The sequence below is a fragment of the Python bivittatus genome, unplaced genomic scaffold (genome assembly GCF_059951505.1).
Source record: "Python bivittatus isolate LINGU-HERP-01145 unplaced genomic scaffold, Pbiv_v1 ctg000190_np1212, whole genome shotgun sequence".
Classification (NCBI taxonomy): domain Eukaryota; kingdom Metazoa; phylum Chordata; class Lepidosauria; order Squamata; family Pythonidae; genus Python; species Python bivittatus.
Window position 1 is genome coordinate 17,037,354 of NW_028277042.1, and position 18,028 is coordinate 17,055,381.

The following is an 18,028-nucleotide window of genomic DNA, read 5'->3' on the forward strand; positions in this document are numbered from 1 at the left end:
TCAGTTAAGAGTAATTTAACAAGGCTGCAAGGAATTGTTTTCTGGGATTTAAAAAAAAATCCCCAAGCAATAATCAAAATGTTAAAGATGTCAGCTTTGGAATGAATCCCGAAAGATCACTGTAAGTAGGGTCGGCTCCACCATAGAGACACACTGCAGATGTTCTAGAAAATGACCCACATGAATCGAAGTTGGTTGAAGTTCACCAAAATCTCACAGGAAATGTTGGCAATTTTTATTTTACTTTATTTTGCAGGAGGCTAAGCTGCCTTCTTGGAAAGGGGTCTGGTGGGTGTCATATATGCTGACTTCTGATGCTGTATGTACGGACACAGATGTGGGAAGAGTGCATGGATCCTGGGCATTAGTCAGAAACAATCTGGATACATACATCAGCCGCTTTCATTCTTTCCTCATTACTTAGGACTTTCCATTCCTTCCATCTCTGCTCGTTCTTATTTCCAAAATTTTAGACGGTAAGCTTCATTGGGCAAAAGACTCAGCAATAAATCAGAAAGTGTCCAGTTCAGTATTTTTTTTCCCTGTACCCTGAACTCTGCTTTGCACACCCTTTTCTGTCTAACTCATCTTAATCATTGGCAATAGGGAGCCATCAGATAGGCCTACTTCAGGAACTGACATAAGAAAAACCAGATGATGTGTGCGAACATTCAACAGCATGAGTGCAAACTGTACTTAATAAGTAATTAAATAACAATACCATACTTGGAATAAGGTGTTTTGTTTATTTTTTGGTATTTGCACATTCTTGCTTTTGCTTCTAAGAAAAGACTCCCCTCCCACAGATGCCAACTGCAACATTTAGACTCATTAACTATTAGATTTAATCTATTAAAATACTTTCAGGCAGTAGTTTTAAATGCGCACATTTGGGCATAAATATATTTGAACTTGCAGGAGGTAGAAGTGGCAGTGGGAGCTTCCTGCCAAATAAGATTGCCCTAATATATGTGTGCAAGAGCCAGTTTGGTGTAATGGTTAAAAGGCACTGGGTGTAATGGACAGAAGGAATAACCTTGAGGAACAGGAGGAAGAGTCAGAACCCACACAGCGGTCAGATAAAAGAAATTTGAGTCCGGGGCAGAAACGTACTTTGAGAAAGTGTCTCAGACTTGACCTTCCCTAGTTCTTTTGGAAGTAAAGGCAGGGAGAGGAGAAGTGCCTTCAGACTTGCAAGATTCTTTTACTCTAACCTAATAATAAAAGTAGTATTAGCTTGCGTGTCTTTGGTTTCCAAGTTTGGCCTATCTTGGACACTGGGTTAGAAACTGAGAAAATGTGAGTTCTAGTCCTGCCTTAGGTACAAAGCCAGCTGGGGGACTTTCAGCCAGTCTCTCTTTCTCAGTTCTAGGAAGAAGGCAGTGGCGAACCATTTCTGAAAACATTGCCAAGAAAATTGCAGGGACTTGTCCAAGCAGTAGCCAGGAGTCAAAACTGATTTCAAGGCACTATATGAAGTGTATGTGTGTGTTGTGTAAACTCATGGATTTGAAGGTGTGTAGGCAAATGGAGGAGAAGAATGACTACTGCTAACAGATGCCATTAACCAGTAGAATTTTACCACTGAATTCAACCCAGAGTGACTACATCAGTTAAAACCACATTAGCCAACAAGTCTCTTTAACCAACCAGCAGCCTTATTTTTGTTGTTACCCCATGGTAGCTGTGTAGGACACAGACAAATGGGAATAGCCACACTCTAAATCTCTTTAAAAGCGGGGGGGAGGCCTAATTAGACAAGCAAATTTATTTTGTTAACCGTGCAAAGAGTTGTCAGGGCAATTGTTCTGCATTTTCTTTTTTTATCATAACTTTTCAACTCCCCAAACTGGAGTTGCAGAGAGAAAAAGATTTATAACTTTCATTATTTCATGCACATAGAGAGACCAATGCTGACCTCAGCTTCTTAATGTTCAGGTCATTCATCACGTGCGGCTGCTCTGATATTTATTTAGATTGGGGTTTTACAAGTCAGTCATAAAATATGGAAATGATTGTCAAGTTGATTTTAAGATTTGCGGGAGTTCTGTAATTGCTTTGCATGCCTTCTGAAAGATCCCTTAGACCTAATCCTGAAACTATCTGGTTTTGAGTATCATAGTGCTTAATGGTAGTATTTTTTTTTCTGCGCAAGGAAAACAAAACGAAAATGAAATTTATACCGAGTGATTTTTGTTAAAAATCAGTGCTAAAAGAGCAAAATAGTAATTACTCAATAGAAACAAGAGCAGAAGTCAAAATTCTGTTTTCTCTTTTCTTTTTTCTAATTCTCTTTTTTTCCTGATTTTTCTTTTCATTTTTTATACTGTTACTGTATTGTAAAATTCTCTTTTTTTTTTTTTAAATCAGGTCCAACTGCTTTCAGGAGCCTCTAGTCTTTTTTGGTGTACTTTTTGGATAAGTCATAACTTTAATATTAGAATTGAGACCACTTTTGGTAAAATGCAGATACAATTCCTTTCCCATTGCTAGGAATTCAACTTGGTATTCTGAGAACGACATAAAATTTCTGCTGATTTATTTTGCCTGCGCGATAGCCCTGTTTGCAATATGGGCTCCATAAAATACGGAACTACAGTCAGAGACTGCTGTTTTCAGCTGGAACTTCCTGGAATTTTCTCCCATAAATCCACCACCTTCAGAATTGGCTTGCTATAAAAGGAACTCAACAGTTTTTATTTTTGGGTTTTATATTCCTGTTCCCATTTGCCCTCAAATATTATACATTCTAATTATCCCCAGCAACTGAAACTGGATTACTCCTGCTGTTCTATTTTGGAAGCAATGAGAAGTGAGCTGATGCTTGCTTTAAAATAGGCATATGTATATGTGTATTTTGACCCCAGCATATCAACAAGGCAGCTTCCAATGTTTCATGCAGAAGTGAACTATAGGACATAAAGAGTATATTCTTAAGATTTGCTGGTAATATCCATTGGTGGAGTGAAGTGAAGTTCAAACGTAAAGGCTGGATTCACCACAGCTGGAATATGCAGTACAGGTAGTCCTTGACTTACGACCATTCATTTAACTACTATCCAAAGTTACAACAGTGCTGGAAAAAAGTAACTTATGACCGGTCCTCACACTTACAACCGTCACAGCATCGCCATGGTCACATGATCAAAATTTGGGCGCTTGGCAACTGGCGTGTATTTACAACAGTTGCAGTGTCGCGGGTTCATGTAATCACCATTTGCAACCTTCCTAAATGGCTTCCGGCAAGCAAAGTCAATGGAGGAAGCCAGATTTAGTTAACAACTGCAGCAAGGGTCATAAAATCGGGCACAACTCACTTAAAAACTGCATCACTTAGCGATGGAATTTCTAGTCCCGATTGTGGTCGTAAGTTGAGAACTACCTGTAATTTGTTGCAGTTTAGCTTGTACAAACTAACCAACCTTTGTGGCTTACTTAAAAAAGGGATCAGCAAAATTGTAACTCAGCGCAATGTGTACTCCCAGCATAGTTATAAGATGAAGTTAGAAGGTGCAAGTCAACTTAATGTATTGTCGAAGGCTTTCACGGCCGGCATACGATGGCTGGTGTGGGTCTTCCGGGCTGCGTGGCCGTGGTCTTGAAGTCTTGAAGACTTCAAGACCACGGCCACGCAGCCCGAAAGACCCACACCAGCCATTGCAAGTCAACTGTTTACTTGCCAACTTACTGTTCAAATTTCTTTTCTGGAGTTGTGGCTTCTGTGTTGTTTTAAAATTTCTGCAAGGGAGGGTTTGTTCTTGTATCTGAAGAGTTATTTTCCGTTTTAGAAACGGATGGTGGCGTCCTTGAAGAAAACTCTGCAAGTGGCAGAGATCCTGATGTTTGGCATGTGGCCTTGAAAGTAGCTTGGGATATTCAGACTCCAGGCTTAGCAGTTCCACTTCACCAGGGAGATTGCTACTTTATGCTAGGTAAGGTTCAAACGCAAAGTTAATGTTCATTCTGTATATTTTTTAAAAAATTCTGTTCTTATTCTCCTGGGCTTTTCTTGCAAAAAGGACTATAATCAATCTTTAATAATGGTCCAAGAATGAATATATTGTATATTTCAATCCTCAAGGGATAAGTCTCATTGCTAAACTGTAAATGGTTTCTTGGTCTTTAGCTTAGCGTTTTAGGCGAATCAACCTAGTTATTTATTTATTTTATTTTATTTTATTTTATTTATTTATAAATCAAACTTGTATGCTGCCCATCTCACTATACAAGTGACTCTAGTTATGAATTAAAAACCAGGGTTTATTGTTGACCAAACAAACTGTGGTTAATCAAACTATGGGTTTCAAGCTACCTTTAAACTAAATTTCTTCTGATTCTGGAACAAGGGGAACTTTTCTATTGATAAATGATGTGATGTGACCAAAGTTGTGAGAAAATATCCAAAATATTCCCAAGATGATTAGCTGTGTTTCAGTCATAAAGTACGATGCTAAGCAAAAACACACACCAGAAAAAAAAGTGCATTATAGAGGTATACGTTATATGTGCAAATTAACTGCTTTCTATGTCATAGCTTTGCCCCTTGGGGAAAAACTCTGCCTATATCATACGGTGTAATGTACCCCAGAATTAGGTGTCAGATGTTGTATAAGGCAGAATCCAATGAAGTATCTTATGGCTTCATATAATGTGTGAATCTGGCTCACGGGTGAAATGAGTTATAGGTCCCTTTATGCATAATGTTGTATGGTGAATTTAAAAATTTGGAAGGGAATTAATGTTCACAACCCAGATTTTATCAATAAATATTTGAACATGTCCTAGCTATTTTTGACAACAGCGGTCCTCAAGTGGTATTTTGATACTGGTCAGCAAATCATTATCTGAAATGGAGCCTATCTTGGGGGAAGAGGCCTAACTTAGGGGTTGAACTCATTCTTTGCATTAAGGTCCTGGTATCTCCAAGAAGAGCTGGAAAGACCATTGAAGTCCTGGAGTACTGTTGCCAGTCAGTGCCAACACAATTAGGCTAAATGGGGCCATGATCTGGCTCAATGTAAAGCATCTTTCTATGCCAAAGGTCATAGGTTCAATCCTCAACATCTCCAAGAACAGCAAGAAAACTGCCAGAAGTTCTGAAATGTTGCTGCTGGTTAGTGTTGAGAATATTAGACTACGTGGACTCATGATCTCCCTGAGTTTAAAGTAGGCATTCTCCCCACATAAGCAAAACTGGAATTTGAAAGAAGTACGTCTAAATCACCCCTCAGCAGCAAGAATTGTGTTAATTGGTCTAATTCACAAACTCTAGATGTGCCAGTCCTGGAGACTTTGCTCATTCTAGCAGTGTTAACTTCCTCAAATATTTTTGTACTGTGAATACCATCAATGATGAATTTTGACAAACTGAATGGGGGAACCCACAAAAAGCCCACCTTTCAAAGAATTGGAAAGAGTGAATACATGTTTAGTATTTTATTGCACTTCTCCCCCCCACCAAAGAATTCCTGAGGTCTTCTGAGCTCTGCCACTGGGAATATAATAAGACTCTTTGTTGGACTGAGAGCACGTTGGGGGGAAGGTGTTAAAGTTGAAATTTTAAAGGTTAGTTCAACACCCGCTTCTTACGCTCTTCATTTTCTTTCTCTTTTTCTCTTTTCTTTTTCCAGGTGAATACCTGAACTTAGCATTTTGAACTGAGACCAGATAATCACTTCTTTCTGCAATGCACAATACGTACTGATGTCTCCCTTTTCAAAAGTAGATTTTTAAGTGGAAAGAATTGAAAAAGCTGTCCCCTCCCCCGGCCTCCCCATGCGGGACTTCTACAGAACCTTCTCCCCTATAAGTGATACCTGATCTTCACAGCTTTTGTGAAATGCTTTAGTTCCATTTGTTAAAAATTACTCTTCTGTCTGCTGGTAATGCACCCAAAGAACTTGATTATTTAGTTATTTGCTTGGTGATGGGAGAATAATATGCAATAAACCGGCAACGTGTTTATGGTGGTCCCCATCTATTCTACTTGACAGTGCACTGAAGCCAAGTTGTCCTACACCTTAGCACGTGACTGAAATCTCTTCCCTTCTGCTCCACCACCAAGAAATATACAGAGCCAGATTTTGTGAGCAGATTTACAGTGGTCGCTAATTTCCCCTTCCGTGACTTCTAAACGCATTGAAGCCGAATACACGTTGGGCCCGTTCAAAGTGGGAAGGCTGGTGTTGCCACAGCTGTTTCTTATAGATCAAATGTTGCTTGAAGGTTAGGGGTTTAAATGCAGCTTGAGGATAAATTCAGCTGGCCTCTCTTTTGTGGGGAGCGAGATGGAGTAAACATAATCAAGGGCCTGAGCGAATTATACTTCAAGGAATATCCAAATCTTTATTTCCATTAACCAGAAATTGGGAGCACCCTTGAGTAAAAATGAAGTGTGGTTGGAAAATTACAGCATTAACTGGGAAATCTTCAGTACAGATGTTCGTATTGCCTTCCAGTGGATTTGCTTCTGAAACTTGACCCCACTTTTGAGCTACATACTGTCTGTATCTATTTTTTCCTAACAGCCTGAGCCCCTGAAGTGTATTTATTGCTGCTTAACTTTGATCTTATGAGTTTTGTAAGCTTACAACTTCTTGTTCAGTTTTCTGTTGATTAATTACGTGAGGTTTCTCTCCCCATACTCTGTCCTCTTAAATCTACCTCTTCTGGCTACTGTAGAATTATTTCTTTTTAGGAGCAAATTCACTTTTTTATAGTAACTGATACTTCTGCTACAGTACCCCCAGAAACAGAATGGCCCCTGCCTCTGACTAAGACTTTTCCCAATTCTACCAATAGCTACCTAGAATAGACACACACTTTTGAAAGATGCACCTCAGTTCCTACAATAAGGGTACATGAATTGGGCTTCCCCAAATCCTTCCAAAAACTGTTGTCTAACTAAATTTCCAGTGCTACTGAAAAGGCAAATTATTTCATCTAAAGGGAACAATCAAAAGTAGTTTTTGTCCTTAATGTGTCCCCTTGGGTACATTGTGTTTGTGTACTCCTGTCCTATCAGATCCCCCTTCTAATTATGTTGAACTTTCTTCATGGGTGACCTCATAGATATACTTTCATGATCTTTTCCTAGATGATCTGAATATGACTCACCAACATTGTGTGTTGGCTGGCCGGCAGTCAAGATTCAGCTCCACCCACAGAGTGGCAGAAGTAAGTAACAAAGAAAGGTTGGAATGGTTGTCAGGTGCTAGGAATGTTGTGATAGTGACTAAAGATAGTCCTGGAAAGTGCATTCACTCTGTTCTTTGCAACAGTGTGTAACAATGCTATTGTCTTTTTCTGTTGTTGTTTTTTAATTGGTTTTTTAACTTCCTCCTACAGTCTAAGTTCCTAGGATTTTCTGATATTCTGACATCCAAATGCTAACAGATTCTTTCATGAGATTTTGGCTGGTTGTAGACCATAACAATAAAGTTGTTATTAACTTCATGAGATTTTAACAGGTTTCTAAAAGGGAAAAGAGTATTTTACTTACCACCTTTTCATAACGAGAGTTATTTCACTCTATTTATTGCAACACAGCTGAAAACTGCAAACAAGACCAATTCACCCTCTGCCCACCTGATCTTTAACAGACTGTGTAATTATGGTATGGGCATAGCACTGTTTATTGAATGTGTCCTTAGCCCACCTGATAATTAAAGTTTTCTAAGCAGAGACAACAGATTACTAATTATATAATATTATAAATGCCTCTTAAAGTGTTAGTTGTTTGTACTTGATAGAAACAATGGAACTCTTTGATCCAGTGATAGTGTTATTCTAATATTAAAATGCACATTTTTTTACTTAGCTACCCTACTCCCATTCCAAAAAAAGAGTGCCTCTCCTTTAGAAGCTCTTCCTTGTTTTTATAAACCTCCATGACCTCGCAGTGGATGGTCTGGACATTTTTGATACAGAGAATTAGAACACCAAGGGGATCCTTTTGGCAAAACTATTCTCCAAGATTTGATGGCACTTCTAAGTAGTAAAAGGTCTATTGTTAGCTCTCTCCCCCATACACTAAAGGGATATTTTGTCTGTGTGGGTGTGTGTTTTGAACAGAAGAAGTTTCTCACCATGCTGTTTTATCCATCTATGTGCACATATTAATCTGGGATTCATTCATTCATTCATTCATTCATTCATTCATTCATTCATTCATTTTTCAAATTTGTTACTGCCCATCTCACTGTAGAGTGACTCTGGGTGGTTTACAGTGAAAAGGATAAATATAATCAGAATAAATATTAATGAAAATGCATTAAAATACAACAAGGTCTCTCTATAAAAATAAATCACTTCCAAGGAACTGATGTTAACTCAAAGTTATTAGACTCGGGTAGTGTCTTCAAGGCAAAAAATGTCTTTTGCAGCATTTACATTTCCTCTTCCCCATTGGAGTGGCTTCACCACTTCTCCTCTTACGGGTGATAAGTCCCAGGCGATTTAGTTCTCTCTACCTCTCTTCATGATACTAGGATGTTACTGTGGTGATGCTGATTCTCCTTTCACATTTTGGGTTGCTAAATCAGTTGCTCCTTGTTTTGGATCTTTATGTTGTGGTTTTGGCTCGACAACTGGAGCATGGAATTATTGTCAGACCTTTCGGCAGCTGCCTAAAACTGAACCTGATTCTGTCTGAACACAATTTCCCGAGTTCTCTTTTGCAAAATTTATTGAAATGAAAAGTACAGTATTACAGCAATTACAGCAGCTGAACACTTTCCCATTTAGAATGACTGTAGTCCTTTTTGTATTCCAGGATAGAGACATTTTATTTTCTTACGATGTTCAGGTGAGGATTGGGTACTCTTCATGAATGATGGGAAAGCTTGCAGCTGCATGTTGATCTACTTCATAAGTCTAGAATCCAAACTCTTACAATTATTTCTGTGAACATTTGCATTGCAGTTTATTTCTTCTTGCTGTGATGGGGTCTTTTCCGCCGTCGGTGGGAGATCAGGACAAAAAGCATGAAAGATGCTAGGTTAACACTTGTCAAGATATCTTTGCATCTTACAGGGATTTTTTGAATTTTTTTTTAATTGGCCGCCTGCAGTTATACATCTCATTGTCATATCTGTTGGGCAAGATTCAGGCTGATTTATGTAGCTCAGCCTTCTCCAACATGGAATTCTTACAATTCCCAGGTAGCAGGACTATTTGGGCTGAAAATATACAAGTTGCAATTCCATATCTCTGGAAGTACTAGATCCAGAAGAGCGGTTTGGTTCCTATTGTGACTAAAAAAAGAGCCATGGAATTCTTAAGAACTTCTTAAAGAATGCACTTGATTTTTTTTTATGTAAAACACAGAAAGAGGACTAGTAAGAGAACCTATTTCAAATACTCTCTAAATTCCTAGATAGGATTTGTGCCGATGCTGACCTCATTTGTACTTTACTCTAAGCCATACTTCATTTAACGATGGTTTGTTGAATAATCCCTCCTTAGTTGTCAATAATGGTTTACAGATCTCACTGACCAGGTTCACATCATCCACTAAATCGTAATAGGGTTTATTTGGCTTTGTGGTAAAATCCCAGTTTTTTTTCACACTAAATTTCTTTCGATGTTCATGAATTCTAACAGTGCTCAACGGGGACCCTACCATATATTCTGGACAAATGCAATGCAGCCCTTGAAAATTTGAACACCGATGCTGATTTGAGGTGCCCATCTCTGAAATCATTGGAAGTTGGAGATATAAAGCGAGTGGAAGAAGCTCACAGTGAGGTAAGAAGATGGAAAGGCTGGGAATTCTGGAAATGTCAGTCTCCACACTTCCCTCCTCCTCTCTGATAACTGCTTCTCCGATCCAAGTCGGGTAGCAGCAGCCGCAGCCGCAGCATCATCATCATCCATCATCCATCATCCATCATCATCATCATCATGATGTTGACCCAACACTTGCTGATCAGCAAAACAACTTCTTTGCATACCTTTCTCTATTTTCTTTTGACTTCTCAGAATTCAGTTTGTTCCCAGGAAAGCATGGTAGGCTCCTTTCTCCACATCAACCATGATTCACTGATTTGTGGTCTTCTCATCGCCCCTTTTCTCCATTCCCTGTGACTTTTGTTTCTTTATCTTTGTTGTTGTCATCAGGGCTGTTGTGAGTGAGGGGATTGATTCCATATGACCCTCCACTGTAAGTTTGCTCTGTGCCCATATATGAAGGGGCCAACTTACTTCTGGTTTCCATTCCTTTAGAGACGCGTGTTTTCCCCAAGTTACCCCTGTAAATGGGAAGCCCAGACATCTGTGATGCTAATGCAGATCTCTGATTCTTTTGTGGTGGGGTGTGTGGGGCGGAGCGGGGGGTGGTGGTGGAAGAGAGGGTTAAAAAAAAAGCCACATGCCCTTTGTATACTAATTATAGGGTAACATTTGGTAAGTTCATGGCCCCTAATTTAACTGGTCTGTTCTGAATCTGCAAGGCGTATGTTTTAAACTAATTTCCATGTTATATATTCTGAATCCTAGAGGGATATTGCAGAACCCCAGAACATTCTATGATACAGGAGATGTTGTTGGTGAAACAAAGGAAACAATGATAAAAATAGTGATACCACTGCTCTTCCTTCCTTCCTTCCTCCCTCCCTCCTTTCCTTCCTCTCTCTCTCATCTCCCTCCCTCCCTCCCTCCCTCTCATCTTCCTTCCTTTCCCCCTTCTCCCTCCCTCCCTCCCTCTCCCTCTCTCTCCCTCTCTCTCGTCTTCCTTCCTTCCCCCTCTCTCTTTCTTCCTCCTTCCCTCCATCTCTTTCTTCCTTCTTTCCCTCTTTCCTTCATTCCTCCCTCCCTCCCTCCCTTCTTCAGATATATCTTCAAGCAGCTATAGAGTTTGTTGTTCAGGTGAAGTTTTCCTTCCCTCTGGTTTTACTCTGTATAACATCATCAGCTTTGTTTGAGATCCCCTCACAAACATTTGGCATCAAAAATGACAAGGGCCTTAGGGTGCTGTACTGATTAACAGATTAATTCTAGCATATACCTCTCAGTCCAACAGAAGATTTTTTGATAGTTTTAACGCAGCTACATCTCCAGAAGCATTTCACGAGTGTGTTTGTTCATTAATTCTCTCCTTCTCTTGGTTCTTTTTTTCTTGTGGCCCCAGAATAGAATAGACATAGAGGTGGTGACTAAGGAGGAACTTGGTCCAAGGCCCATAGCAAAATTTGAGCCCAGCATTGCTGAACCTGATGTGTGGACCATCTCCCAGAATTCTTAGCACTGGCCATGCTGCCTGGAGTATTCTGGGAGCTGAAGTCCACATATCTGAAGGAGCCGTGCTTGAAGAAGACTGTTTGAGCCCCATAACCAGAGATCTCTGGAGTTTGAAACCTCAAGGAAAACACCTTGAGTGGCCTCTTCCAGTCTCAGATCTCTAGACACCTTGGAGCAACACCCCCCAGCACCCCAAACTATGACGACTGAGTATTCTGCAAGTTATATCCCAGCACATCTGGATGGCACAGAATTGAGGAAGCTGCTCTAGAGACTTTGATCTCTAAGCCTGGTTTCATCAAAGAGGCGGCATAAATCATCATCAGCTGCCCACCTGGCTTTAGTTGACTGGGAAATGTTAAGTAGGGCTGGATTCTCGGCTAAAAGGATGAATCTGAGAACAGATTGCCAGTCCCAGGATGTATAATTTTTTACAGTGTACAAATTACTTCAGGGTAATAGAGATAATTTGGCTGTTCGGTGACCCAAAGAGCCTTGAGTTTGAGCTTTTGTTTAAAAAAAAAAAGAAAAGAATAGCAACTGATTTTCCTTCAGGTAAGTGTGCTTCTGTGACATACTCCCATGGTGGCCTCACTGCCTAAAACTGTGTCTGTTTAGGAGACCTTGTTTTCAAATAAGAGCTTCATCAGTAGGCTCCATGGATTGCTTTTCTGTTTCCTGATCTTCCTTGATCTGGTGCCTTCCTAAATGTATTGACGGAGGGCGAGAGGAAGTACAGACTTTTGCAGCGTTTCTCAACCTTAGCAACTTTAAGATTGAGTTGAAGTCCACACATCTTAAAGTTGCCAAGGTTGAGAAACATTGGTCTATTACATAACCTACTTGATTAGGAAAAGCTGAAGGAGATATTGCTGGTAGCTTATAAACCAAGGAAGCCGTGGTTCTCTGCACAACTGAACTGAACAGTGGAAAAAGGGTTGCTACTTTTCCGTAGCTCCCCCACAAGCCATAACATTCCTGTCTTTCCACTGCCTGAATGTATTATTTGAATTCTTTAAGATTAAATATAATTATGTCCAATGACACTGGAAGGATTGGCCAGTCCATCTGCAAATTGCATTTAGTCAGTGTTGGATTTTGGCACTTACCACCTATTGACTTGAGTGTAGTCATGTCCTGTAATTGGACCTGAACTGGACCATATAGGGGAAAGAGTTGTTAGCTGGAGCGCATAATAAAAACATCATAGATTAACAAATGTGCCTTGTATTCCTGTTTCAAGATTAGCAAACTATGTCTGGAATACTTGACTGGTGTTACATATGCACCGACTTGGACAGCTTTGCTGAGGTTCAGCAGATAAAAGCAGTGCATCTGTTACAGAATGAAATTAAGGTCCCCTCCAAGCAATCAGGTGATGGGTTTGGTGGTTAGTAATTTACACTGAAGGATGTGTTCTGGCATCACCGAATGAATGCTGAGTTTATTGATATGGCCAGCCATTCCCAGAGATTTATATGGCTATTGGGATCTGTCTGGAATGGTGCTCTGAGATTTTTTTGACTGGGGGGAGGGAGAAGGATCTAATTGAAAGTAAACACCATTGAAAGGGAGAAAGAAATTAGGGTTGCCAAGTGGGTGGGCACAGGAAACTGGGTGCAAAATTTCTATGGGAAAGGCGCAGATAGAATGACTTTTTTGTTAGGGTTAATTCTGAGCATATCTTTAGTTTCTTTTTGCCACAGAAGCCAAGACCGGTCACATGCTTATGATAGGAAATGATTTAATATACATTATCATGCTTTCATTAGAGAAAATAATGCTGAAAGGAAGAGGGTGCAGTCAGCACACAATGTCTTCAGCTAAGACTACTGGAGTCTATACACCTAAGCTGCTCTACCTACCTCACAGCACAGGGGGGTGGCTCTACTATTAGGCAGACGTTATGGAGGTAGATGCTGGAATGGTGTGCTCACCATACCTTCTAAGTCCCCTATGCTAGCCTTGAAGGGTGTTGTCCCATCAACAGTACTGAAGCAAAGTTCAACCACCAGCTTGTTTGCATCCTGTATGTAAAATAGGACACGTTGCTTGTTCATTGAGTTTGACTTGGACCTGGCTCCTGAAATTAACACATGCTGTCAAGGTGTTCTGATGGCCGGTTGTTAGGATACTGCTGCGAAGCACATTGATGTATAAGGCTAATGTGTGTTTCCAGTGCATTGCACTGAAATGGCAACCCGGTCGGTGGTCCTGCTGGCATTGAAGAGAGGAAGTATAGATCACTACCTAGGGTGGCATTTAATAAGCCAAGTGCCTTTAAATAATTAACTGAGGACCGACACCACCCTTGGCTTGCCAAATGTCAGCCAACAGCCATGTGGCCTTTTCCCCATGCCTTATTGACTGTTGCTCTCAAAGTGCGCCTTTCATAACAGCTTAAAGGGCGAGTGGAGAGGGGTTGATGTGACACAGAGGTAAAATCAGTGCGGCAAACAGAGGGAGATCAAGACAAAAAAAGTGTGCATCTGTACGGAGCTCTGCTTTGACAATGCATACTGGGGTGGGTGCCGTTTTGCACAATGCTGCAGCCTTAGCTGGATTTTTCATTGAAACAATAAAAAGAATGGAAGCAAATAGCTTTTTTTAAAAACAAACCAACAAATGGCAAGTCTAAATGGCCTTTGTTCAAAATGTAGGCGCAGAGTGTGACAGCTCTTGAACAGCCTTTCCCCAGCCTGGCGCCCTCCAGATATGTTGATCCCAAGTGTCTTCAAATCCCTGGCTATTCCAGAAGCTTTTATTTAGAAGAAGCAGGCATGGCTGTTTTCAAGCCTAGCCCTGTCTGCTCAGAATTGATTGATTAAATAGATATTTTGTACTGTTTCCCCTGCAATCATTTCAATTGCTCAGTAATCTTTCCAAACGTTCCACCGTTATTTCTGCCCTGCAGATGACCCCGAGCGTTCAGTAGCTGATCATCTGTGGTATGGAAAAATTTCAAAAAGAGGGATAGGACAATAATAAAATCACGAATAAACATCAGTCTGAATGTTTCTATGGGGAAATGAGAGATGATATAATACATGGCATCTCTGGTTGTCCAGTTGAAGAAAAGCTGTAAAAGCTGATTAAATCCCAAAACTACATAACTTCTGAAAGAAGGGTGTGTGCAACAATTGTTACGCTTGACATTTTTTGGAGGACTGAAAGCTGCAGTAGGTGAATTGATGTTACCAAATAGGCAGGACCATGGATTTTCTGTCTTTTTCTCCTTAATCCCAATCTTCCAACCTTAGGGGTTTTTTTGGGGGGGGGGGCGGATTTTAAGGTCCTACACTATGAATTTGGTATGTTCTCTACCTCACAATGTCAGGAAACCTTGTTAGAGTTTTTTTTAACCATTGAGTTCATGAGGCCTTCAAAAAAAAAAAAAAACTCCATGTGGCCTTAGGTTACTCTCTTGTCATAGGACAATTCAGTGGATTCTTCTTCCTCTTCTGCACGCAGCAGTTCGGAATCAGGGAGGAGAGCTGATTGTCAGCTGGGCATCAAGGCAGGCATAGATAATCTTCCAGAAAGTATGGTCAGAAGAACCTCCCAGTGGAAGATTTGAATGCTCCTGACAGGGGTTCCAACTAGTCTTCATAAAGAGCAAAAGAAAAGGAGCTTAGGTGGGCTAGATTCTCCCTAAATGAACTAGAATTCTGAAGCTTTGACCCTTTACAGGAAATGATTGTCCTTTGGAATAAGTTGGCTGAGTATTCAGCCAGATGGCCCCTACTTTTGCAGTTGAGATGACCCTTCTGAATAAAATATTCAGAGAATGAGGATTGTTGACCCAGACCTCAGGTGATGTAGGATATTGTTTTAGAGATTGCAAACCTCTGCTTTTTCAGATACTCTTGGTCCACCAACACCTTAGCTATTGTCCAGAAAGCCCAAATTACTGAATCCTATAATAATTAGAGAGAGAGAGAGAGAGAGAGCGCCAGTTTGGTGTAATGATTAAGGCATCAGTCTAGAAACCAGGAGACCATGAGTTCTAGTCCCACCTTAGGTGCAGCACCTTAGGTCCCACCAGCTGGGTGACCCTGGGTCAGTCACTCTCTGTCAGCCCCAGGAAGGAGGCCATGGCAAACTACTTCTGAAATTTTGCCAAGAAAACTGCAGGGACTTGTCCATGCAGACTCCAGGAGTCAAAAACTGACTTGAAGGTACCAGCCCCAACCCCCCAATGATTAAATACTGAAAACTCTGAAGAACCATGTTTCCTCTCCTCTCCCTCCATCATCATCCCTTAGAAAAAGGGGAAATGCGTCTAAATATTTCTCCTAAAGGTAAAAGAGCACCTTTAAATACTGAAGGTTAAATAAACTTTCATTGAACTCTCTTTGAGAAGGACATGCATTCTTAACTTTGTACAATAAGTTAAACTATTTATATAACCTTTCTTTGAAATGCTAGCATCTATTTCTGTTAACTAGTGTCCACTAATCCTGTCAATATATTTTACAAACAGGGTTGCCTTTTTCTATTTTTTTAAATTTTTGTATCTATAGCCTTTTGTTTGTTTGTTTGTTTGTTTAAACAACTTCTACTGAAAGCTGTTACAACTCATCAAACAGGTATTTAGCAACTGTCAAGTAAGTCACTTTCAGAGTTTGGTATCTGTTCTGTTTTGCCTAGGGGAGGAGGAAGCGGTGGTGGTGGGGTGTCAAAGAGAAAATATTCTCAGGTGAAAAGTTAATTGTAGAAAGAGGGAGAAATGTTGCTTCATCTACAGGTTTCTCTTTGTTTGGCCCATCACAACGTAAGTTAGGATAAACAGAACAAATTTCTTTGTGGTCACAGGTGAAGACAGAAATGGAATTCAAGTGTTTCTGTGTGTATAAACATGTCTACTGTAGCAAAGATAAATACATAGTTCCAGTTGACCAGAATTGCCAATCAATTGAACTTTTAACAAAAATCTAGAAGGAAGGAAGAAAGAACACTGAGATCTGAGACTTACAAAGGAAAAGGAACTATGTTTGCTTATTAATTGTTGAGCTCTTGAATGTTGTGTTATGGAATCCAAGCTGTACTCTTGGCAACATAAAATATTGAACTGGGTTGTTTCAAACGGTCTTGGGGATTTTTTGCCCTTTGTATCACTGTAAAGTAGAGGAAACTTAGCAAAACTTCAACGGGCCTATTGCTGGTCCAGTATTATGCCTCGGAATGGAATGAAATTGCACAGAGAAATTAGAAGCTGAACTCTCTGATCAGCAAAATAAATTGAGGTATATGTGGCCTAGTAGTAGCACATAAAAATGATGTAGCATGCCAAGGGGGGAGCTTATAACAGGCACCAGGTTGTCTATTCTTTCTTCAGCTCCTTTAGCCAGAAGGCCAGTGGTCTCCCCCTCTCCCTCTCCTCCCCTCCCCAAATACTTGAGTGATCAGCTGAAAAAGAAGCAACTTCCCCATTCTTTGCTTCTAGGAAGAACCTGGGGAAATAAAAAGTGTTTTGGTTTGTATATACGTGTGGGCCTATTTAACATGGCTCTTTTAAGCTGTTTTAAGGTTTATATAGTCAAAAAGTAGAAGGTACAACTTGAGGAGAAAATGTATTAAAAGTAATTTAATTTAGCTGTGCATTCTTGTGGAATTCTCCCCAGCTGAAATGTTTTAAGAGACGAGGCGAACAATTTTCCTCTTACTTTAAAGCTGTATATTCAGACTAAGAGAGGAAGAGTTGCCTTCAAGTAGCCAAAAGTGAAGATGAGGTTTGAGTTCATATAATCCAACATTTGCAATCAAAGTATGTGTTTGTTGCTCTAATCCACGTTTTACCGCATGGTAGCATATAGCTGATCTTAGTGGAACTGAAAAGAAAGCTAAGCAGGGTTCAGCCCGGTCAGTGTTTGGGGGTGACACTATTCAATTTTATAGGCTAGACTAGGAAGTTAAGAAAAAAATCCCTTAGAAAGCCATGCAGATCATTTTCCTATTCTTGTTAGGGAGGTGTCATTACCAACAGCTGAACTCACTTGAAAAGAGATTTTTATAAACCACCCTGTCAATCACTTTATTTTTTTTTTAAATGTTTTTTTCACAGGTGGAGTTTGAATGGTTACGACAGTTTTGGTTCCAGGGTAAACGATACAGAAAATTTACTGACTGGTGGGACAAGCCAATGGCAGATCTGGAAGAGCTTTGGAGACAAATGGAGCTCATGGTATGTTTTGATCAATGCTTTATCCTCTCGGGACTGCATCCTGTATTGCTATTTACTGTTGCTACCAAATCATTAAATAACAGGCTGAGCAACCTATAACCACGTGGCCTCAAATCATGCCTAGACTTCATCCTTGAAATTCAGTGGCCAAAATACTAATTTTTCCATTTTTTCCCTCCAAAATAAGAGGTAAACTAGTCAACTTAAGCTTCTTTGAAGTTTAAGGAACCATTACAATGATTTAAACCCACTAACCCACCCAGTAACCCAAAAGACAGGCTGAACATTGCTTTCCGCCATACAATCTTGATGCCAACTTTTTAAAAAAAGTTCAGTGTCTGGTCATAACCAAATAATCTGTCCCTCTGGAACAGTATCAGAGCATTAGGAATGTAACTGATTGGAACCATCATGAGGGACACTCTTTACTCTGCCCTGTGAGGACATCTTGATGTCTTGCTGTGTTAGAAGGCCACCTGCCACATCTCCATGGGGAGGCTGAATCGGACCTATGGAAAATATGCTACACCAGTGACCTGATTTCAGTGGAGCTCATCTTTTGCATTTCTGTATAGCACTGGGGAGTTGAGAGAGACTTGAGATCTC

General features: G+C 40.2%; 1 protein-coding gene across 7 annotated transcripts in view; it reads left to right on the forward strand.

The window, feature by feature from the left end:
• The window catches only part of FTO (FTO alpha-ketoglutarate dependent dioxygenase), a 198,491-nt gene that overhangs the window by 45,346 nt on the left and 135,117 nt on the right, over window positions 1-18,028 (forward strand). For 6 of the 7 annotated variants that reach the window (XM_088136144.1, XM_088136148.1, XM_088136149.1 and 3 more), the window contains 4 exons: window positions 3,789-3,932; window positions 7,097-7,176; window positions 9,604-9,747; window positions 17,303-17,422. In XM_088136144.1, the coding sequence (XP_087992270.1) occupies window positions 3,789-3,932; window positions 7,097-7,176; window positions 9,604-9,747; window positions 17,303-17,422 (488 nt within the window). The remainder of the gene's footprint in view (window positions 1-3,788; window positions 3,933-7,096; window positions 7,177-9,603; window positions 9,748-17,302; window positions 17,423-18,028) is intronic. The other variant, XM_088136147.1, reaches the window with a different exon arrangement.